This window comes from Pelobates fuscus, chromosome 12, assembly GCF_036172605.1.
Source record: "Pelobates fuscus isolate aPelFus1 chromosome 12, aPelFus1.pri, whole genome shotgun sequence".
Lineage (NCBI taxonomy): Eukaryota > Metazoa > Chordata > Amphibia > Anura > Pelobatidae > Pelobates > Pelobates fuscus.
The window spans coordinates 109994512-110018699 of NC_086328.1; the positions used below are offsets into that span (position 1 = coordinate 109994512).

At 40.9% G+C, this 24188-nt stretch overlaps 1 protein-coding gene across 5 annotated transcripts in view; it reads left to right on the forward strand.

Annotated features, from left to right (window-relative positions):
- Positions 1 to 24188, forward strand: part of ANO5 (anoctamin 5) — a 62041-nt gene that overhangs the window by 35308 nt on the left and 2545 nt on the right. For 4 of the 5 annotated variants that reach the window (XM_063437913.1, XM_063437915.1, XM_063437916.1 and 1 more), the window contains 14 exons: positions 1025 to 1138; positions 1538 to 1653; positions 2821 to 2955; positions 3395 to 3500; positions 3580 to 3640; positions 5040 to 5191; positions 6429 to 6509; positions 18613 to 18835; positions 20102 to 20271; positions 20644 to 20741; positions 20897 to 21027; positions 21113 to 21318; positions 22330 to 22511; positions 23665 to 23770. In XM_063437913.1, coding sequence (XP_063293983.1) covers positions 1025 to 1138; positions 1538 to 1653; positions 2821 to 2955; positions 3395 to 3500; positions 3580 to 3640; positions 5040 to 5191; positions 6429 to 6509; positions 18613 to 18835; positions 20102 to 20271; positions 20644 to 20741; positions 20897 to 21027; positions 21113 to 21318; positions 22330 to 22511; positions 23665 to 23770 — 1881 coding nt within the window. Of the gene's footprint in view, positions 1 to 1024; positions 1139 to 1537; positions 1654 to 2820; positions 2956 to 3394; positions 3501 to 3579; positions 3641 to 5039; positions 5192 to 6428; positions 6510 to 8018; positions 8094 to 18612; positions 18836 to 20101; positions 20272 to 20643; positions 20742 to 20896; positions 21028 to 21112; positions 21319 to 22329; positions 22512 to 23664; positions 23771 to 24188 lie in introns of all 5 variants that reach the window. The other variant, XM_063437914.1, reaches the window with a different exon arrangement.

The following is a 24188-nucleotide window of genomic DNA, read 5'->3' on the forward strand; positions in this document are numbered from 1 at the left end:
CTATAAAGGAACACTGACTATCCTGGGATATTATACACACACAGATCTGTATTATACAGAGAACGGCACTATGGTATTATACAGATAGCTGAGCATATTTCCCATGTCCCAATCTCTAGACTACTAGTACCTGTCAACAGCAGCTCCCAGATGCGTGTAACAGGGCTAAAGTGTGCGGCAGCTCACACAGATGATTCAGCGGTAAAGCGCACTCGCTGGCAGAGCCAAAATATATATATGTGCACATAATGAATGTGGGGCTCGGGGGCCCCCCAGGCCCATGACAACCGTTATGGTTGTCATGCCCTAATGGCGGCCCTGCTGCTGAGTCCATACACACACACATAGACTGCTGTGTCCATACACACACACATAGACTGCTGAGCCCATACACACACACATAGACTGCTGAGTCCACACACACACACACACACACACACACAAAGACTGCTGAGTCCACACACACACACACACACACACACAAAGACTGCTGAATCCATACACACACACACACACACACACACACAAAGACTGCTGAATCCATACACACACACACACACCTGAGCACATCAAGCCTACCTGTTGCTGGGGGTCAGCCATCTTCTGGCCTTTGCAGCAGCATCAAGGGCTGCTGCTTAACGGCAGGGGCGGGGCTTATGTGCAGGAGGCGGGTTGCTGGCATTTGTGGGGCCCAAGGAGAGAGGCAAAGCATGATGTAGGGGGTCCATGGCCCCCTCTGCCCCCCCCCCCCCTAGCGACGCCACTGGGCTCTTGGTACTTATCTCCCCACCATACTATTTAAATTCGAAAAGGCACATTTTAAGAGCTGGGAGCAGGCATTCCTAGTGGTCAGGCTCGTGTAGTATGCCTAATGTGATATCCGGCCCTGGGAGCTATTAGAATAACAAGTCTTCAAATTCTGGTTTCTTGTTTAAACCATCTTGTATACTTTTGTAGAGAATATACATTAGTCATTAGGCCAAGGTTGTTCCCAGTTTTTCCATGTGTTTATAATTTTTTATAGGTGTATTACATCCTCTCTCGTTGTCCATATGGAACAGAGGAAGGAAAGAAAAAGTTTGGCATAAAAAGACTTCAAAACAACGGGACCTACACCTCAGCTTACCCTCTTCATGATGTATGTATCGCTCGACAGTACGTCTTTATGTATGTGGCATTAAAGTTACGAATGACAATCTTCTTTTCTAATGAATGGTAGCTTAAAATCAGTGGGTTATTTCTACATCGGAATATCTGGGTTTCTGAGTTCACTTATGATCTTTGGAGGATTATAAACATGGGGTTAATCAGTATGCAAGAGTGTATGATTGTCTGAAAGGTAAGCATTGCTAGTGTTAATGATGAAAAAGGCAAGGGTCGAAACAATGAGAGCGTCAAGGAGAGCAATTGAAGAGTTCCAGCAGTGACCGGGATGTGCCAGTGTTGAAGCTGTGAGGGTGGAGGATGCGGTGTGTGTGTGTGTGTGTGTGTGTATAGACACTAATTATTGTATATAATGTATTTATTGTCTATACAGTGTCAGTATTGGAAGAAAGCAAAGGAAGAACTTTGTCACAATGAGAGATTCACCTTGTACACACAATGGGCCAAATTTGCAAGATTTTACAAGGAGCAACCTCTAGATCTTATCCGGTGAGTGTGAAAGTCTTCCCCAAAATTCAGCGTCCTCTACCAGACTCTCAGAGGCCACTAATGTCTACTTTTAAACCAATTCTATCCTACTTCCTTTGTCATTTGCCCATTGAAAGCCCTTCTCATATCCCAACTTTATTCACCAGTTTCCTTGGTGTTCACACAATTCTTCCTCCTTTTCTAAGTCCTTTCACGGTTTCACCCCTTCTTGCAACTTGCCATGAATAGACTACTCAGTTGCCTTGTTGAAGATGGTACCGTTTTTTTTGTTTTTTTTTTTGTATTTCTTTCTTGCTTTCTTTTTACCTACCTGGAACCCCCACTGAATCCTTTTAGTATGATCAAGATTATTTATCTTATTTCTTCTTTATAATATTTCTTTATTGAAGATTTCATCAAAAATTACATATCTCACAAATATCATAACAACATATATATACAAAACCTATCCAATAACAATAAATACTGATCTAAATACATATATCAACAGGACGGGAATAAAAAATAAAAAAATAACAATCACACAATTAAAAACCCCAAACATTCAAACAATCTTTCACACCATCAGAGTGGGAGAAAATTAGTCATAAAATAATTTTAACAGATAAATCTACCATCTTATGTCCAAAAGACTTATAACCGAATCCATTTCCCACTACTCCCTTCCTTCTCTATCACTTTGTTACTTAAGGACAAAATCCAGTCCAACTTATTCTTATAGGAAAAAAAAAAATTATGAATAATGAAAAATCCAACTATAAGCAATATAAGGTCAGCCATATATTAATAAAATGTTGTCCAACCACATCTTGTATATCCCTTTCTTATAAATTGCATTAGACACATTATTAATCAGATTGGTTTCCATAGTCAGTTGATATTTAATTTGTTTAATCAAGAGAGTCTTTTGAAATGGAATAGATGATTTCCAGCTTCTAGCAATGATAATTTTAATGGCCACTAAACAGTGCGCCGCTATACAACTTAGTTTCAGTGATTTGGAATGCAAGTTTATATGCATAAGATTTTTTTATCCTACCTGGAACCCCCACTGAATCCTTTTTAGTATGATCAAGATTATTTATCTTAAATGTTTTCTTCGTAATTAATTTATGGAATTTCACTTTTTTTTTTTTTTTTTTTTTTTTTTTTTTTACGTTTGTCCAGGAAATACTATGGCGAAAAGATTGGGATTTATTTTGCTTGGCTGGGATATTATACGGAAATGCTTTTTTATGCAGCGGTTGTTGGCTTTTTCTGTTTCCTGTATGGCTGGATTACAATGGACGATAATCTCAGCAGGTGAGATTTCCTTTTTGGAATACAAGATATTAGACAAATATTTGTTTTCATGGGCGTCTAGATTACCCAGCAGGAGGGATGCTGATAGGATGAAACGAGAAAGTGTCTCTTCTGACTTAAACATTAATTTGATGTTGGATAAGCATTCTAATTTTTCTTTTTTTTTTCTTTTTGAATATATTGAGATATATAGAATTTTAAAAGTGAATTTTACATCATTTGGAAAACGTATCCAACAATGTTAACTTGAGGCCTTTCTATGCTTTTTTTTTTCTTTATCTAAAGAGCTGTTGTTTTTTTCTGTTTTTTACCTATTTTGCTTTAGTCTTTTCTCCTTTGACCAACCCCAGACTAAATTTGTTACTTTTTTGCACTTCTGGAAATGTCACCATTATGCCGATTGTATCCTTTAAAACCTAATCACATATTTTTTCTTCAGTAAGGAGATTTGTAGCCCTGACATTGGAGGGCAGATCATCATGTGTCCACTTTGTGACAAGACGTGTGAATTCTGGAAGTTAAACACCACGTGTGAACCGTCACGGGTAGGTCTCCTCATTAGAGAGCCTTTGTTTTGTCCTTTGTGATGGTATTCATTCTAACCACTTTCTCTGCTTCACGCAGTATTCACATATGTTTGACAACGTGGCCACGCTTTTCTTTGCAATATTTATGGGAATTTGGGGTAAGTAGTTGACTATATTTACGTACAAATTGATGATTATATGATTAGGTGGTTGGATCTGTAAGGAAACCTTTGAAATCTGAGAGGGTGTGTATATACTTTCAACAGCAATAGCGGGCCCATGTGTTTGTGGTGACCCCCTTCTCAAGTTGTGGTCTTCTGCCAAGTTAAATTCCATTGGAATACACAGCTTCAAAGCACAACATTGCTATAAATGAAAGCTCCTAAAATAGATTATCTTATATTATAAAATAGCCGTTGGCAGGATTTCATCGACACCTTGGCCAGCTGCCCTTTACCTTACCATTAATTACAGTGGTATTCTTTACTCTGAAGAGATGAGTTTGTCATTATAATAAAGTAAAAAGCCACAACAACCATACATAATGACTTCCAGAGCTTTTGGACTACTTGCAATGCAGTATTCAAATCCACAAAGCATTAGTTAGGTCGTTGACCACAAGGCTGCTAATCTGTGGCCAGTGTACGAGTATATGCTGGAGGTAGGTTCCAGTGACTGCTGACAGAGCCACAAGTGGTTTCTCTCACACGGACCATGCTTTATGCGATCCTCCCACAAGGTCTCCTTGTGACCCGCAAGTAGTTAAAACCCTGTCCAGCAAACCAGAGTTTATTATATTTTTTTATGTACATTTGACACTCCTTCATTATGATGCAATATAAAAATGTGCAGTGTGATGGGGAATCATATCTAGCAGTGTTTGGTATTTGGAGAAAGAGTTTGCAGTAAAAAAATGAATTATAAAACATAATAACCACAATGATTCAGAAATTAATTTGTAATTCCTCCTCTTGCCTGCATAATATCACAAATTTACTTTCATATATATGTGTACTGTCAAGAAATCCTACACCGACATAATGTAAAGGCACATAATATTAGGGAAATAAACAAAACAAGACAGTCGCCGTATCTGTTCACTGACGGTTTTAGATCAACAGCAGCAATGCTATTTTGTGAAAAGTTGTTTTATTTTTCTTTTATCCATTATTAATTAGTTAATAAAAAAAAATGCCTGCTCTCAAAAATAGTGGTTCTTGCATCTGTCTAACTTCCAGTACGTGCGCACTAGGATCTACACAACTACTGGTGCTCTCACTAAAGTGAGAATTCAAAGAGAGCTTAAAATTTAATGTCATAGTAATTGAATTGAAAGCACAACTGACTTTGAGAATTTTTCCTTTTCAGCTAATTTTACCTTAAATTTGAAATTCACTTAGAATGCTCAGTTTAGTGACTAACCTTCTAAGATCTGCATATTGTCTAGCACTTGCACTAGGTTCTGCGCAACTTCTGGTCCTTACACTAGGTTCTGCGCAACCTCCGGTGCTTGCACTAGGATCTATATAGCTGTGTATATGTTGATGTGCTTTACAGTTACCCTGTTCCTGGAGTTTTGGAAACGGAGGCAGGCTAGACTGGAGTACGAGTGGGACCTGGTTGACTTTGAAGAGGAGCAACAACAACTTCAGCTTAGACCAGAATACGAGGTGAAATGCACTCAGAAACGGAAGAACCCTGTTACTCAGGTAATGTTTACCCACGTGACTTGATGGCTCCCTCCAGTGGAAGTGATGATATAGCACCCTTTTTAAAAGGTCAGATTAGCTCTTTCAGTTCATCTGCCAGAACAAATGCATAGAGATCTTTCAGGAAGACATAGTAATAAGGGGTTAGCATGGTCCGTTTTCCAATCCATTTAATAGCTCTATGGAAAATTGAGAATGGACAGTAATTCATTCCATCTAAGGATCTGAGGTCCCACTAATTGGTGTTAACATGACTGGCAAGAGGTATTTAAAATTCTATAAAAACAGAAGCAAACCCTTTAGCCATTCAGACGGTTTCTTCTGTGCAACAAAATTTGTATTCCCTATATGTCCCCAATCTCACCATTTTTAAATTTATTTATTTATTTATGTGTTGATTGGCTGTATGTATTCATTCCCACCTTACTGGGATCCATGTGATACATTTGACCCCATCAATGGGCTTCTATGCCAATCCCCTTTTTTATGGAAGTGATAGTTGATTGCTGCGTGTTTCATGTGCAGATGTCAATGCAGAGCTATTGTCCAACTTTAGGCGATTTTGTTGTACGGTCACACCTGGCACCTAAAATTTAAATGAATCCACTCCTAGTGATTTATTCCAGGGGACAAGAGGGACATGCAACAGTGGGTTAAGTAGTTTGCACTGTGAGAGAAGAATGTGCAGGTTAAGAGTTCTGTACATCGGAAGTTTGATTTTTGTTTTTGTGTCAACTTTATACATTTACTGTTCCATGATGGGTACAATAAACAGATCTTGTTCATATGCCTTTTTTATAGCCATTTTGTTTTGAACGTTTTATATTTGAGGAACTAATCACTAACTTTTGATTTTTAGAAACTACAGATTTAGTGAGATTTTAATCATTAAACCCAAAATTTTGAAAAAGTTGACAAAGTGATTTTTTTGTTTTACAAAACTTGAGATGGATTTGTTTTTCTTACTAGATTATCTTTCCAGTTCAACTATTTTGGTTACAGATTTTTCTCATCAATTCTCAGCGGTTTAGTGAATAAACCTCCACTTTTTAATTAGTTTTTCTAGTTATATGTCTTTGAGATAAATGGAAATAATGTGAATGTTACATTTCCAGATACCGAGTAACATGGAGAATGTGGCGAATTATTATATATATTTTTTGTATTTTTTTTTTTCTCCTCATGGACTCCACGATGATGTGATTCTTATTACACATTAGCATTTCTACATTTGTAGGAAATAGAGATGGTTATGAGGAGAAGTGCTGTAAATTTCTTTGGAAAACTGTTCTTGTGCTGGATGTCCATTGTTTTTTGGGTAAGAAAAGCGAAGAAAATCATCGCTGGAAGAAATAAAAACTAACACTATTAACCTCACTGTTTGGTCAAACTCGGATTCTGGGGTGTTTATAACAGTCTTGATGCTGAGTGAAATTACGAAATGCTCCTCAAACCCTCCCTTTCTCTAGTTCACTCTGGGTCGTTTTAGGAAAACCAATTTCTATTGGGTACCGATCATGGTTTTCATGGGTTATAAAATGGACCTGTTATCAGAGGAAAGCTATTTAAAAATACAAATCGGTATATAATTTTATGGTTTATATAAGCCTTTGGTTGTGTCTGCCAAATGTCAATAAAAGAAAAAGACTTGACGCCACAGCCTGTTGATCTTCTGTACATCCCTTGGATGCACTTTTTGACTCCCCCCGGATTGTAGAACAAATACAATTTAGACTATCTTTTTGTGGATTAATAAACAATAAGGTAAATAGCATACATATATATTAGCCAGTACTTCAGACTCCCAAAAAGGGTAAATTCCCATCAGAATCCAAAACACGGTAAAACTTGCCAAAGACACAAATAGTAAACACTGAAAGAGAGTTTAGTGGTTAACACAACAATGCCAGTATCTTAGAGCCATGCGTTTGGACAAGGCAAACCTCCCCTACTCTTAGTGGCACTTCAACAACAAAAAAAACAAATTAGTTGGACTAAATTAGTTGACTAAAAATAATGTACTTTTATTTCAGCATTCTTAAAATCCTAGGAAATAAAAATAAGACAAACCGTTAATGCCCCCAATGAGGAGATGTTTTGTTTTTGTTAAATAAAGGGAAATGGCTCTTATTCTACCCTACCATTAATCCAAAAGTGTCAGTGACTCTCAGGGAACCAAAAAGGAAAAAATATTATTTACCGTTACCTACCCATAAGTAAAAGAGTATAAAATATATTATAAATATACGGTACTTACTGTCCTTATAATGTATAATTTCTAAAAAGATAAATAAATGCTAGACTCTGTTTTTGTGGGAATAAATGCATATAAGAGCTTTATTAACCACTCATAACATAGTTTGTTTCATTTCGGTAACATCCATTTTAGTGTATATGGAATGTTTATAGTGGAAATACTTAAATAACAATACTTTCAGATTGTTCTGACTTGCCCCGAATAGTCCACCACGAAAATTGTTCATTTATGATCGCACATATAGTATTCCACCAAATCGGATGTCAAAGTTTCTGGGCAATGCATCCTGTAGGGGGGGAAAAAAACTGTTTACATTTTTTCTCCCTGAAAACATTTTTTTTTTAATTACATTTTTAAAAATGGGATAGTGTACGATAGACACTGTCTTACAGCCCCCTCTAGTGGTAGCTTGTATCACTGCACATTTGCCATATGTAAAGAGCCAGGTGGGTTCGATGGAGTTTTTTTTACTTCCACTCAGTGCTTGGCAGTGCCATGAGTTTCTCTTGATGGGACTTGGTGTCTTACTTTCTGGTGAATTGTGGCCTTGCTTGCTTTTCACTGTTTCAGGAGATGGAGCCTTATTTGCCCATTACTAGCAAGGCTGCAAGGTTCTGCTTCTCTGGAGCTACGGTGTTATTCTGGGTGAGCATAAACCTTCTTCTAATAAGTCCTTAACATTTGTCTTTTTTTGTTTGTGTTTGTCGTGTTGGGAGCTTGTCTGCATCGTCTCTTGCATTTGTGGTTGATCTGTGTGTTTGCAAATATTTGGTTGCCCAGTTTAAACATGGAAAAAAAACACAAATACATGTTTTTTTTTAAACTAAATAGCTTCAATTAAGAATGTTTTGCACAAATGTTCAGGTTTAAAAAAAAATGTATTTAAAAAAAGCAGCTCTGTAGAATATAAGAAAGGTTGTAAAATACTTTTTATTTAGCTGTTACGATTCTATGAAATTGCATAATTATTTCAGGGTGCACAAAGATTGATATGACATGAAAAAATGTTAGAAAAAGGATTTGTGTTCCTGTGATAGCATTGTATCAGAAGTTTAGGTACTCCTCACTGCAGCCCATGTACAGCGCACTGTGTTATGAATTTAGTAATGATACGGAAATATTCATCTTCAATGGAAACAGTTTTCTCAGGATTCTAAACAATATATTCACTTTTTTACTCTATTTAAAGGGACACTATAGTCAACAAAACAACTTTAGATTAATTAAGCTGTTTTGGTGTTTAGATCATGCCTCTGAAGTCTCACTGCTAAATTATCTGCCATTTAGGAGTTAAATCATGATTGTTTCTATTTTATGCAGCTCTAGCCACACCTTCCCTGAATGTAACTGAATCTACCTGCATGAAAAACAAAAGGCTTCATTTTCAATCCGATGTAACTTAAAACGCATCTCCTGCTCTGTAAATTGAACTTTAGTTACATATAGAAGGCTCCTGCAGGGTCCAGAAAGCGATTTATCAGAGCAGGAGATAAGAAATTCTAAATTAAACAGAATTTACAATAAAGGAAGTGTAAACATTAGATAACTGTTTACAGGAAGTGTTTAGGAAGGATGTTTAAGTCAGGGATAAAAAAACTTGTATTTGTGAGGTGTGAAACTTCACACACCTCTATTTAACTCTGTTTAGGAACTGGGTTCCCTGTCAGTCACAGTTATAAGCTCCACCCTTTGCACCTGGCAGTCAGTACAGTGAAAAGGAGAAATTAAACAATGATGACATCCCAACTCCATTCACTGAGCCCTCCCTGCCTCTCTTTAAGGCCAATAGTGCTTGTTTTTTTATGTTTTCCCTCCCACTCCCGCCCTTCCTTGCCTCACTCTATGAGAAACTTGTGATTGGACCGCACAAAGCATCGTACGGCGTTGGATTACAGGTAAGTAAAAATCTTACATTCTTTTTTTTTATTTTTTGCATGTTTTACTACAAAATGCAGGGGAAAGGAGGCAAATAGCAGTACCCATGAGGACATTTGTAATAACAATACCCCCCCCCCCCCCCCCAAAAAAAAAGGTTGGAGTGTATGTGCCCAAAGGACCAAAGTTTTAAAAATGCAGCAAATACCATGACATGTTTCTGCATATTTCTCTGCTAGAATTCATATTACATTCTGTAGCGGATTGGTACCGGGCTGTCCCACGACATGTATGAGAATAAGTGTATTTGGTCATATGGCTGGTTTAATGTGTATGTACATGTATAGAAAGCATGGTATCCGGGTATAATGACAGTTAAATGTATGTAAAGAATTGTATTCCTCTAGTTGTTCGGTAGAATCATTCAAATAAAACAAGGGAATGAAACTACCGAACAACCAGACCACCCAGGAATGAGTGTGCCTCCAATTACCGTTTGCAACAATGTTGCAAACAGGTAATTGGCAATCAGTGCAGTGTGGTCTTTGTCCTCTGGGTGGCCGCCATTCGGGAAACAAACACGTGGCGGCGGCCATCTTAAACTACCGAACAGCGGTGTTTTGCCGTCGAGTGTCTGGAACTAAAATCGGACACTTGACTAGGCAAACACCGCTGAGACCTCCATACTTCCAGAAATTCGTATGGAAACTACCGAATGACCCGCCGTTCGGTAGAAAGAGCCCCATAAACAAGGGAATTCATTCAAACCCTCTCCAGGCTCTATAACACAGGCAATTCGCCTGTTTTCATTCCCTGGTTTGTGACCGACCGCAGGGCCAAAATGCATGGAACTGTTTTCGGATACTTTACCCATGCGGTCGGTCAAATCTTTGGAACCCCATATCTCACGAACCATTCATCCGAATGGGCTAATTTTTAAGTATGTTGGTCCCCCAGAATAGAGCTATCTGGGGATGTTGGATTTGTGGATGTACCCCAAGTATTTAGGGTACATCCAAAACTCGGGGAAAACTGTGTACACAATAAGGGGATTATGATGCTAGAGGAGGGGAGGAGATCTGTGGGAGGTTACTACTTAGAGATTGGATAATGTCTTAAGTGATAGAACCTCCTCCCTTGCATGGGAGAGGGCTTTATAAGGAACTGTGGAATAAAGCTTGTCAGTCTACTCCTGAAACTGTGTGTCGTCCAGTTATTGGGATTGCGATGGGGATACTGCTGTATTACTTTACCTGCTGGAAACCTTGCCTATGGACTTAACATCACCTTGTTCCTGAGCCTCACTGGAATCTCTAGTGGAGAATAGCTGTGCAAGATCGGCTCTCCGCTACATTGGTTGGCAGCGCTGGGATCCAAACTCACAGAGGAACAAGCGTAAATGGAGTACGGATGGAGATTGATTTTTCTGCGCTAAAACGCTCCACGCTAAAGGACCTCCTAGAGGCAAGGGGTATACAAGCCAGCAATAAGAAGAAAGCAGTACTTGTTACAGAACTCATGGCAGAGTACAGAATGGAGGGCGATTCAGTTCCGGCACAGAGGGAGCCGGGAGGAACACCACAAGGATCGGAATTCCAGAGGCAGGTTCAGTTCAGGCTATCCTTTTATGGGGAAAACCCCCCAACAGAAATTGTTACCAGGACAATGGCCGAGGTACAAGAATTCATCCTAAGGACACAGGCACCAGAACAAAGCTCTGCAATTAATGTGCCACAGGAAGGTAAGCCTAAAATACCATACCAGGCTTTTAAAACATATGTGGAGGCAGAGGAAGATATAGACGCTTTCCTGCAAGACTTTGAAAGACTGTGTGCACTGCATAAAATTAACGCAGAGGACTGGGTACCTATTTTGGCCGGAAGGTTAACCGGGAGGGCAGCAGAGGCATATCGGACTGTACCTAATGACGAAATAAGGAATTACAGTAAAGTGAAAGAAATTATACTCGCCAGGTATGCTATAACACCCGAGGCATACCGGCGGAGGTTCCGGGATCTAAAGAAAACAGAGAAGGACTCGCACGCAGAGTGGGCATGCCGATTACAGGGGGCAGCGCTCGGGTGGGTGCAAGCTAGCAAGGCACGTTCTATGGAGGATGTAATACAAATGTTGCTGATGGAGCAGTTCTATGAGGGAGTAACCAATGAGGTCCAGGAATGGGTAAGGGACAGAAACCCTACTTCCCTTACCGAGGCGGCTAGGAAAGCGGATGACTACCTGGATGCACGCAGGTCACAAAAACCTGCAGCTCCAAAAGCAACCTTTAAAACATTCGGGGGAAACAACTACACCCCAGCTCCACCGAGACCGCTACCACCACCTCCACCACCCGCTGCACAGCCCCGGTTCCGACAACCCACCGCTGGCCCCTGTCATCACTGCCAGAAGTGGGGACATTATAAAAGGGAATGCCCACAGCTACGGGACCGTTCCACCTGGATTCGTCCAGGCCCACCTCCACCCAGGGCGGCCGCAGCCCACCACTACCAGGACCTAGTCACCACCCCATATGGTTCCGCAGTCCCCATTACTACTGTGGAACAATGGGAGGTACTGCACGAGGCAGATCCGGTCCAGGCCAATGTGGATAATCTACGGCACCATCGACAGACGGTATATCTGAATGGTACAGCAGTCCGGGGATTACGAGATTCGGGAGCCACCATCACTTTGGTACAGAGCCACCTGATTTCAGATCAGGCAAAACTGAACAAAACTGTTGCCGTCCGGGTAGCTGGAGGAGCAGTGTACCGGCTACCTACAGCAAGGGTACATTTACATTGGGGAGCGGGGGCAGGGGAAGTGGAGGTGGGGTTGATGCCACATTTACCGGCGGAGGTTTTATTGGGGAACGATCTGGGGAGGCTCACTTCTGCTTTTGAGCCCCAGTCACCCACCACAGGAGAGGTCAACCCTGTAGTCACCCGACAACAGGCCCGCACCCAGGACCACAACACACTGCCGGAGGTCCAGGTAAGCAACCCTACCCCCCCTCTAGAATGTGTCCCCTGGGCTCCACCTAATGAATTTGTAGCTGAAGTCGCAACAGACCCCACGCTTCAGGTGTATAGGGACAAGGTTGGCACGGGTTCCCCCGGGGCGGAGGGAGAGAAGTTTATCTGGGATAAACAACTTTTATACAGGGAAACAACCAAACAGATTACGGGGTTAGACCCGATAGCGAGGAGACAATTAGTGGTACCACAGCGGTACCGGGCTGAATTACTCCGGATAGCGCATGATATTCCGCTATCCGGACATCTAGGGGTTAGTCGCACCAGGTACAGACTAACCCAGATTTTCTTCTGGCCAGGGATTAGCCAGGAAGTACGCAGATATTGCACGACTTGCGATACCTGCCAGAGAGTGGGAAAAGGGGGGGATCGCAGGAAGGCTAAACTTCACCCCTTACCCATAATAGAGGAACCTTTTAGCCGAATAGCGGTGGATCTGATAGGCCCCCTCAATAAAGTTAGCCCGTCAGGAAAACGGTATATTTTAACGGTCGTAGATTATGCCACCAGGTATCCAGAAGCAGTGGCTCTGACCAACATCCACGCTGAGACGGTCGCGGATGCCCTCATGCGGATATTCTCCAGGATGGGATTACCCAGGGAGATTATCTCGGATCAGGGTACCCAGTTTACCGCAGAATTCACCCAACACCTCTGGAAGATCTGTGGCATTAAGCCTATTATCAGCGCCCCTTACCACCCCCAGACGAACGGGCTCTGCGAACGATTCAATGGTACCTTGAAGCAGATGCTCCGAACCTTCGCAGAGACCCACAAGGACTGGGAACGATTCCTGCCGCACCTCCTATTTGCATACCGGGAGGTGCCGCAGGAATCCACAGGGTTCTCCCCATTTGAATTATTGTTTGGAAGGAGGGTCCGAGGCCCATTGGATCTTATTAGAGAGCATTGGGAGGGAGACCGGAGCACAGATGGCACTCCCATCCTACCATATGTGTTGGCCTTTCGGGACCGCCTAGAAGCGTTGACCAAGACGGTACGGGAAAACCTTCAGGAGGCCCAGACCCGCCAGCGTACATGGTATGATCGGGGAGCCAGGGACCGTAGCTTTCAGGTCGGGCAGAAGGTACTAATTTTAAAACCTGTCCGACATGATAAGTTACAGGCCGCCTGGCAGGGCCCATATAAGGTGGTGGAGCAAAGATGCGATACCACCTATATTATCGGCCCCTGCACAGGGACTGGGGGGCGACGCATGCTCCATGTGAACATGCTGAAGCCCTACCACGAGCGTACTGAGGAGGTAACCGCCATCTGTGCCCCTAACACGGAAGAGTTTGACAGCTTACCCCTCCCCGATTTGCTGGGGGATGGGCAGCTGTCGGGAGATTTAGGGGAGGTTACGCTGGGAGATCGGCTGAGCCCACAGGAGCGGATCGAGGTACAGCAACTATTGGAAGAGAAACGCGACACGTTCTCTAATGTACCTGGATACACGCCTCTGGCAACTCACCGGGTCGAGACCCCAGGGCAACTACCCATGCGCCAGACGCCATACCGCATTCCAGAAGCGGTACGGGCAAACATGCGTAAGGAGATCGACGAAATGCTCCAACTGGGGGTGATTGAACCCTCAGACAGTCCTTGGGCATCTCCTGTAGTCCTCGTACCAAAGCGAGACGGTACGACCCGCTTCTGCGTGGACTATAGGAGATTGAACGAGAAGACTGTATCTGACGCCTATCCGATGCCCCGGATAGACGAGTTACTGGACAGAATGGCCAGGGGCCAATACCTCACCACTATTGACTTGTGTAAAGGGTATTGGCAAATCCCCCTGGCCCCAGACGCCATCCCGAAGTCGGCCTTTGTCACCCCATTTGGCTTGTACCAGTTTAAGGTCATGCCATTTGGGATGAAAAACGCCCCAGCCACCTTCCAAAGGATGGTGGATCGACTCCTAGATGGATTCCAGGACTATACATGTGCCTACCTGGACGATATTGCTATTTTTAGCAATACGTGGCAGGAACACTTAGCTCACATCGGAGCTGTACTAGATAGGATAAGGGAAGCAGGTCTGACCTTGAAGCCGGCCAAGTGTAGTATCGGCATGGCTGAGGTACAATACCTGGGACATAGAGTAGGGTGCGGTAAACAAAAACCCGAACCCGCCAAAGTAGAGGCTGTAGCCCAGTGGCCCACCCCTAGGACTAAGACCCAGGTTTTAGCGTTTCTAGGGACAGCAGGGTATTACCGGAAGTTTGTTCCCAATTATAGCGCCCTGGCCAAACCCCTCACTGACCTGACCCGTAAGAACCTTCCCCGCCAAGTAAACTGGACCCCGGAGTGTGAGCAGGCATTCCAACAATTGAAAAATGCACTGATAAATGCCCCTGTCTTGGCAGCTCCCAATCCAACTAAACGTTTTCTTGTTCACACAGACGCTTCTATGTTTGGATTGGGGGCAGTACTGAGTCAAGTCGGGGCCGATGGCGGGGAACATCCAGTGGCTTACATCAGTCGCAAACTGTTACCTCGAGAAGTAAGCTACGCCGCCATCGAAAAGGAATGCCTGGCTGTGGTGTGGGCCCTAAAGAAGCTACAACCCTATTTATATGGACAGCCCTTTTCCTTGCTCACGGATCACAACCCGTTAGTCTGGCTGAACCGGGTGGCTGGAGACAACGCCAGGCTGCTGCGCTGGAGTTTGGCGCTACAGCCTTTTGACTTTAATATCCAGTACCGGCCGGGTAAGCAGAATGGAAATGCTGACGGGTTGTCAAGACAAACTGACTTAGAGAAATGATCCGTGAGCCCCCGGACATCCCCAAGCCGATCCGTGTTGGATCAGACTGTGTATGCCGGCTTGTGGGCAAGGGGGAGCAGTGTAGCGGATTGGTACCGGGCTGTCCCACGACATGTATGAGAATAAGTGTATTTGGTCATATGGCTGGTTTAATGTGTATGTACATGTATAGAAAGCATGGTATCCGGGTATAATGACAGTTAAATGTATGTAAAGAATTGTATTCCTCTAGTTGTTCGGTAGAATCATTCAAATAAAACAAGGGAATGAAACTACCGAACAACCAGACCACCCAGGAATGAGTGTGCCTCCAATTACCGTTTGCAACAATGTTGCAAACAGGTAATTGGCAATCAGTGCAGTGTGGTCTTTGTCCTCTGGGTGGCCGCCATTCGGGAAACAAACACGTGGCGGCGGCCATCTTAAACTACCGAACAGCGGTGTTTTGCCGTCGAGTGTCTGGAACTAAAATCGGACACTTGACTAGGCAAACACCGCTGAGACCTCCATACTTCCAGAAATTCGTATGGAAACTACCGAATGACCCGCCGTTCGGTAGAAAGAGCCCCATAAACAAGGGAATTCATTCAAACCCTCTCCAGGCTCTATAACACAGGCAATTCGCCTGTTTTCATTCCCTGGTTTGTGACCGACCGCAGGGCCAAAATGCATGGAACTGTTTTCGGATACTTTACCCATGCGGTCGGTCAAATCTTTGGAACCCCATATCTCACGAACCATTCATCCGAATGGGCTAATTTTTAAGTATGTTGGTCCCCCAGAATAGAGCTATCTGGGGATGTTGGATTTGTGGATGTACCCCAAGTATTTAGGGTACATCCAAAACTCGGGGAAAACTGTGTACACAATAAGGGGATTATGATGCTAGAGGAGGGGAGGAGATCTGTGGGAGGTTACTACTTAGAGATTGGATAATGTCTTAAGTGATAGAACCTCCTCCCTTGCATGGGAGAGGGCTTTATAAGGAACTGTGGAATAAAGCTTGTCAGTCTACTCCTGAAACTGTGTGTCGTCCAGTTATTGGGATTGCGATGGGGATACTGCTGTATTACTTTACCTGCTGGAAACCTTGCCTATGGACTTAACATCACCTTGTTCCTGAGCCTCACTGGAATCTCTAGTGGAGAATAGCTGTGCAAGATCGGCTCTCCGCTACACATTCATAATAAGAATACCATCTATAATGTTACATCACACTCTTTCCGTTACAAAGAGAAGATTGTTTCTCGGGGTGAGGTGAATCCAATATTTTATTTTATTTTTTTTAATGTTTTTTTGGGGGAGTTTTTCAGTGTCACTTCCAATAATGGACAGAGTTATTTACTAAAATGAGAATTCAAAGTGAATTTCAGCTTTGATGCCACTAACGCCAGACTGGAAAACATGACTTAGAGAATTTTTCTAGTCCAGCTATTTTTACCTTAAATTTAAATTTCGCTTTGAATTCTTAGTTTAGTGAACAACCCTATGCTTACTTCCATACCATACAAAACCCTTGTTTTTTATATTTCTAATGTAGTTCTTTCATTTAGTTGGACATAGCAGATGTTCTGTATTTTCTGGTGTCTGTGATCTTTGATGTCAAATCCACCCACACACACACGAAACCCACTGGATGTCAAACTGTAAGGCAGTAATGGTCATTGTTTATTAGTATTGGTCTATTTTATAGGAAAGCTCAATGCTCTATGCAGTGTGATATGAAATGCTTTACAGGATATTCTGATGCTATCGTTTAAACTGGGCCCTAAATGTACAGAGGGAAATGTATTAACGCAGCACATAAATACAAAATATTAACTATTGATATTATTTCTTATTGGAAAGAGAGAACGTAGCACTAATTAAAAAGTATCATTTTCAGTTTTTTTTTATTTGTAAGATTTTTCAATTAGTTTTTTCTTTTCTTCGTTTAAACAATTTTTAAAAGAAATGTCAATGTAATTTACTGCCCACTTATGGGTACATACTATAACCGTATGCCCACTTACCTATTTCATACAGTGAGCATGAAATATGTACAATGTATAGGATGGGGATAACTAGATTTTCTGCAAAATATTCGCCCCTCCTTCTTGTGCTGCGATAGTAAATCTCCCCATTTTCTGGTGAAAGTTGTGGAATGTATATTTTACCACCCTCTGTCAAGGTTTGTTGAACACACTGTTTTATATGCAGAAACATGGATGATAGCACTCCATTAAGCACTCCGTTAAATACTAGCTTGGAGAGAGCACGCTGAATTCAGAACATTTCTGATCTGTTTTTGGCTGTGTGCTTTAGACATATATATACAAAGCATTGCTAGGTTCCAGAAACACATAATACTTGAGTCTAAAGGAAAACTCGCTGGCCCCAACACAGAGATGTGGGGGTGCAATGACCTATCTTGCTTCTCTGTTATGCCCCCCCTCTACCCACGAACAGTGTACTCTGTGCCTTCCTGGATTTAATGCTGGACAGCCAGGTTTTCAATGTGATCCCTCCACAGTGCCCAACTAATAGAAGGGTGTGCAGCACAGTCCCTTACTTCTTAGATCACAGTACAGTGCTCCTCAAGGCTACTGTCTTTTTACATCAGAGGCCTGCTTTAGGCAGCAGCTGCCTGTTGTAAAACTAAACATAAAAAACACTGCCCTCTCATCTATCTACCTGTAGTGACCAAGGCTAAAGAGTCCCACATCCAGGGCGACATCCCACAAAACCCCCTCCTAGCAACGCCGATGGATATATACACACAACGCAATGAAATGGATATTATGGGATCATTAGTTTAGTCCCAACTATAAAAGAAACACAGATAAATATGTCGTCCTCTGCAACTCCCACCCCTTTTGATAGGGACATTTCACACACCAGCACATTCTCATGTAATTACATTTATACCTTCACATATGTTCACACACAGAATCATACACAAACTTCCATCCCTGGTGTCCAGGGGGGAGCGGCGGAGATTAGTCTCTGTCCTGATCGCCCAGTTCATGCAGCTCTGTACTGATGCTGGGATGGCATCTTATCCTGGCTCAAGTACAACTGCAGGATGTGCAAGGGAGCTGGGTGATACCTGCATCTCCTACTGCACCCGCTCTAAAGCCTCAGTGACAGAGCACCCTGGGGAGGACTGGTCCCCCCCTGACCTCATGCCAACACTAACTCCTGCTTAACCCCTTAAGGACCAAACTTCTGGAATAAAAGGGAATCATGACATGTCACACATGTCATGTGTCCTTAAGGGGTTAAAGAAGTTTGCCAATAAACTCCCCCACTCCTGAGACCTGATTTAGATAAGGTAATAAGTTAATTTATTCCGGCACTGGGTGTGTGAAACGCGTCACCATTTACTACCTTCCTGCATTCACAAAGCTATATTACAAGGTTAACAATATTGCACTAGCACAATGCATAAAGAGAAAACACATACAAATTATAACATGTTAACAAGTTTGTTTTTTTGCTGCAGATTTCACTGATTATAGCCAGTATGATCGCAGTTATAGTATATCGTCTCGCAGTCTATGCCGCCTTTGCCAGCATTATGGAAAACAACGATGCTCTCCGGCCGGTCAGCAGCCTTTTAACTCCACAGCTCGCCACATCCGTCACTGCATCCTGCCTGAACTTCATTATTATCATGATTTTGAACTTTTTGTACGAGCGGGTCGCAATTTGGATTACAGACATGGGTAAATTTTGGCATTAACTGTGCTTTGAGTCTGTGGGTGGATTAGAATTTGGGCCAAACAGCTGTTCAGTGAACGCTTTAAATATTTTTTTTATTGCTGCACCTCCTTTTTTTTTTATTTTTTTATTTTACCCCCCTCTCTTTCCCTCTATTATTTTCCTCATCAGAACTGTGAACCAAAAGGTGGGAAAAGGTGCTAATCAGTGTACTGCAAAATATTTACCCAATATTAATATTCTGTATATTAATATTTTGTCTAAACGTTTTCCTGAATATTTTTCCATGGGCGATATTTGGCTGAACCTAAACACAACATGAAAAAGTATCAGACATCCTGAGAAAAATGTCAATTTCAGGAAAAGTTATTCAGCCGAACACCTTGCACTAGTCTATAAAAAGTTCTGATGTAGAGTTACTTGATCCATTTTGCAGTTGCTTATATTTTTGCATAAGATTCTTAATACACTGATAATGAGTCTCCTTTTGCGGTCAGATCATTTGTAAGCCTTAACCAATATGATGGTTATGATGTGGACATGATTTATTATCCGTTTCTACCATCACAGAAAGTCTGCTAGAAGCAAGCAGAACCTGTTAATTACAGTTTGTAATGCTGGTGTATGTTGCATTCACCAAAAGGTCAGCTGTGCATATGGGTGCTATATCCAACGTGCTCTCCAGAAAAAAATATTACTCCAAGAAATTGTACAGACTGTATAACATGTACACTGAGCATTCCGTAGATTCAGGCTTGCTGCATGATTTAAAACAAACAAAAATAAAAAAACATACGCGTACACCTCTGTGCACATAAAAATACATCTATAGGATCCAACAGTAGGTGAATCATTGTTCTGTTGATGGATCTTCCGAGGCCTGATGAGCCCCATTGAGTGATACCTGTAGAGCCTTAAACGGCTCTGTCAAATGTGAGTTTGTCTCTTACCGTTTATTCCTGGTATTTTTTACACAGTTTGCACTATATATTCCTTTTTCTATTTCATATTGTCATATAAGTAAATATTGTATACCATCAACAGAAGAGGGATTTCCCTACTTTTTCCTAAGTATTTTTATGTGCAAAGAGCTTTGTTAGATAAACCTAAGTTTTTATATTGTTTAGAATAGTTCACTTTTTTTCTGTATTTTTTTATGTTGTCCAGCAGAGGGCAAACTATCACCTCATTTAAGCAGTCTGCTATGTAAAGTTAAATTTTTTTTCTCTCTTTTTTTTCCATTTTTAAATTTTTTTTCTTTTTCCTCACAGAAATCCCCCGAACTCATCTGGAATATGAAAACCGACTCACTATGAAAATGTTCCTCTTCCAGTTCGTTAATTATTACTCATCTTGCTTCTATGTGGCCTTCTTCAAGGGAAAGTTTGTTGGCTATCCTGCGGAATACACATACATGTTTAATGTCTGGAGGAATGAAGAGGTGAGAGCTGATTTGGGTTTTGGGTTATTGATCTAATCAGTTATTCACATAGACTGATTTTAATGCCCTTAGTTTTATCTACGACATATTCAAACATTCCAGATACTTCCTCCAAATCCTTCCATGTTGCAATTGAATGAAAGAAGAGAAAAAGCAATTCATGTTTTTTTTTTTTCTTTTTTTTAACATATATTACCTGTTATAATTTATTAAACATTTTTTCAGATTATTCACTTTTAGTGTAAATTTCATTTTTTCCTTACTTATATATATCTTGTAAATTATTAAATCTAAATATACTGTAGGTGAATATCAGACCTACCTATACAAAAAAAGAATAAATGGTATTTAACAATTGTGTACCCCATATAGTGTGATCCAGCTGGTTGTCTAATTGAACTCACCACCCAACTCACAATTGTCATGGCTGGGAAGCAGATCTGGGGCAATATTCAAGAGGCAATTGTCCCGTAAGTATGAGTAATATCCTGGACAACCACAATTTGATTTTTTTTTTTCTAACCAGTTATTTTGGGGTGCTTGTCTTAACTTTGGGTTTCTTCTGATTTATGGAAATGTTGGCTTTGTTCGGGTTACTGTATCTAAGGCTATGTATTATTTTCAGATATGTTTTGAATTGGTGGGGAAGCAGAAAAGCCCGGAATAACCCAGAAGACTTGTACAGCCGATGGGAGCAGGACTATGATTTGCAGACTTTTGGACCTCTGGGACTTTTCTATGAGTATCTTGAAATGGGTGAGTGCAATTATTGGTATAAATATATGAAGAGCTTCCCTTGTCCCGCGTGTGCCATGAATGGCTCTCTGTTCTTCTATTCTAGTGATTCAGTTTGGATTCATTACACTGTTTGTGGCTTCTTTTCCACTGGCCCCACTTCTTGCTCTTTTAAACAACATCCTGGAAATTCGCGTGGACTCATGGAAGCTGACCACACAGTTCAGGAGACCAATAGCCTCCAAAGCTCATAGCATTGGCGTCTGGCAGGAAATCTTAAACGGGATGGCTGTCCTGTCCGTGGTAACCAATGTAAGTAAGGGAAAGGCTTTCTTGGTGCATGATAAATGAACAATACGTAGAGTTTGTTTCAATAAAATGTTTCTTATAATCTGTTTCAAATGTTTATTAATAAATGGAAGTCCTGATAAGCAATTCCTTTTGGGAGATTGTCAGAAAAATGTGTGAAACAAAATATTCAGTTGCAGGTATATATTTTTTTTTTTGCTCGTTATATAATCTATTTTTGCATATGTTATTAAAGGGTTAAGTCAAGCACCATAACCACTTTACTGATTCAAAGTACTTATAGTTCTTGGAGTTTGTATGCGCAGAGTTTTGCTATGAAATGCTGCACATACAAATTCAAACATCTCTGCTGCTGGAGGTGTAAGCTACCTCTGGTTGCATCATTGGGTCACCATTGGCTAGGCAGTCAAGGTAAGCTGACCCCAGATTGTCAATGGCAGCATGGCCCTCCCCATGCAGCTCATGTCCTCCTTGACATACCTCAACCTTCAGTGAAAGGGAGTGATGTCAGTAGAGGAGGACCGGGCTGCAGGAAGAACTTGGCCTACAGTGCTTGAACAGGGGTAAGGTTTATGTTTTTTGTTGTTGTTGTGTTGTTTTCTTTTTGTTTGTTTGTGTTAATTTTTTTGCATTGGTGAGCGGACAACCACAGCAAGATTTACTCTGTGACCATGTTATAAAAACACTGTCCTTTTTTTTTTTAGTAATCCTTTAATGGTAAATGCTAATTAAAATAAAAAAAGCATGTTTTGATTTTTTTTTTTAATTAAATCAAAATATTTAATTTTTTCAATAAACCATGAATTGTGGTAAATGCAACATTTGGAAAATTCTGACTAAAATATCAGACATTGAAAAAATCCCAAATTTACCTGTATTCCCATTTTGGGCTTGTTTGCTTTAAATTTTGGGAAAGTTGTTTTATAGGGTACCGCCATCAACTATTTAGTGCTTGGTTTAAGTTCTTAAATACATGTGTAACTTTTTTTTCATTAATTCCATTCTGTATTCCAGGCGTTTATTGTTGCCTTTACGTCGGACATGATTCCACGATTGGTCTATTTCTATGCTTATACGGAAAACATGGATTCTCGCATGTCGGGATACATTAACAGCAGCCTGTCATTTTTCGACGTTGTTGATTTTTCAAATAATAGTATGCCGATAGAAAATGAAATGAACATAACCACTTGCAGGTTTGTGAAATGCTTGTAACTTGTATTTAGATTTAAGCATAGTCAACTTGGGGCTCTAAGTGACTTTGTTACATTTTAAATGAAATCCTGAATTGTAGAGACTGCTTTCCAATCCTGGTATTTTACAGTTCCAGATTTCTGGAGAGCTTTAATAAAAAACATGATCTTGGGATATTTGCCACATTTGCCTAGAACTCCTTAAGGGGAGTTACAATATTCTTCACACATAAAGCAAGCTAAAGTGCTTCAGGTGAGGTGTGTACACTGGTCCTTTGTTTTTATGTATATGTATATATATTTTTACACAAACTTCCCAAATGTAGCCAGATAAGGTCAATAAACATTTAGCTGTAGCTGTATTTAAGCAATCACTCAAAGCATAGATTTAGAAATTATAGAGTTTCTCCAACCTGTTGTTGTTGTAGGAGTAGTAGTAGTATAATGTCCTGTTGGGCATTATTCTTTAGATCCCCCCCAGAAAAGTACCTCAATCGTCTGACTTTACTAGAGGCACATGGAGCTCCAATTAAAGGCTTCTTAAATTAAAGGCCTTTGATTGGACTATTCAACCGGCTCAGAGTGCATGTACGTGCTCCTAGCTCCATAAAAACATCAGATGGGATAGGGAGGAGGGGGGACTGCAATCATTTTGGGAGGGAGGGGAAATGCGAGCTTCCCCTTGCAAGCTCTGGGAATGGGAAAGCAGTGGAGGTTTGTCGCCTGTGTGCAGTGCGCACTGACTCAGATTTAATTTATCCATAGAATTTACATTAGGCAGTCCGGAACGGAATTCTAGGCTGCTGGGGGTGCAACTAGTCCCCGGCACACAATTAAAAGTAACTCTTGGTGTTCAACGTTTCAAGCTGTTAAGTGTTTTCCTACCACCAAAAAGCAGAAGTGGTCACGGTGGTTGGAGTAACCCTTCAAGTATATATTTTTTCTTGCATGGTATAAAATGCATGTTTTTTTATTTTTTAATTTTTTTTGCAAAATCCATTTGTACCTTATTTACTACTATTTTGACTTTAACTTTCAAAAGGAAACGGTGAGACAAGTAAAGTAAAAAAGAAAAATAGTGCTGTATATTTGCATAGCATAAGTTTTGCGTTTCCTCAATTTCCCTCTTTACATTTATTTCTATTTACATTCACAGATACCGAGACTATCGCTATCCGCCTGACCACGGGAGAAAGTATTTGCACACAATGCAGTACTGGCATATCCTTGCCGCAAAAATGGCTTTCATAATCATTATGGAGGTTTGTAGATATCCTAATTGTACGTGCAAATATTGATCAACATGTTAAGTTATTTGCAGTAAAATGACTGTTTTAAAAACCCTGAATGTTATGTTATAAATGTTTACATTTCCCTATAGCCATAACTGTAAGAGTGTTTGTCATTCAATATTACATCTCACTGAGTTATTTCGGGGATTGTCTGAAATTGATTGAGGAATTTGTATCTAAGCCACAATGAAATGGAAGTTCGAAAAATAGCTGAAGCATTTGCAGTAAAATAAAATCTAAATTGCAAAATTGAGGTTAAAACGGTTATTTATAAAATTTCTCCTACTTTGTCATAGTGATAGCTTGGCTATTTTAGCCTAAATATTGAAATTAGAAAATTTAATGATATCAGTGTTTAGCGAATAACCATGTCTATGTAACATTTTTT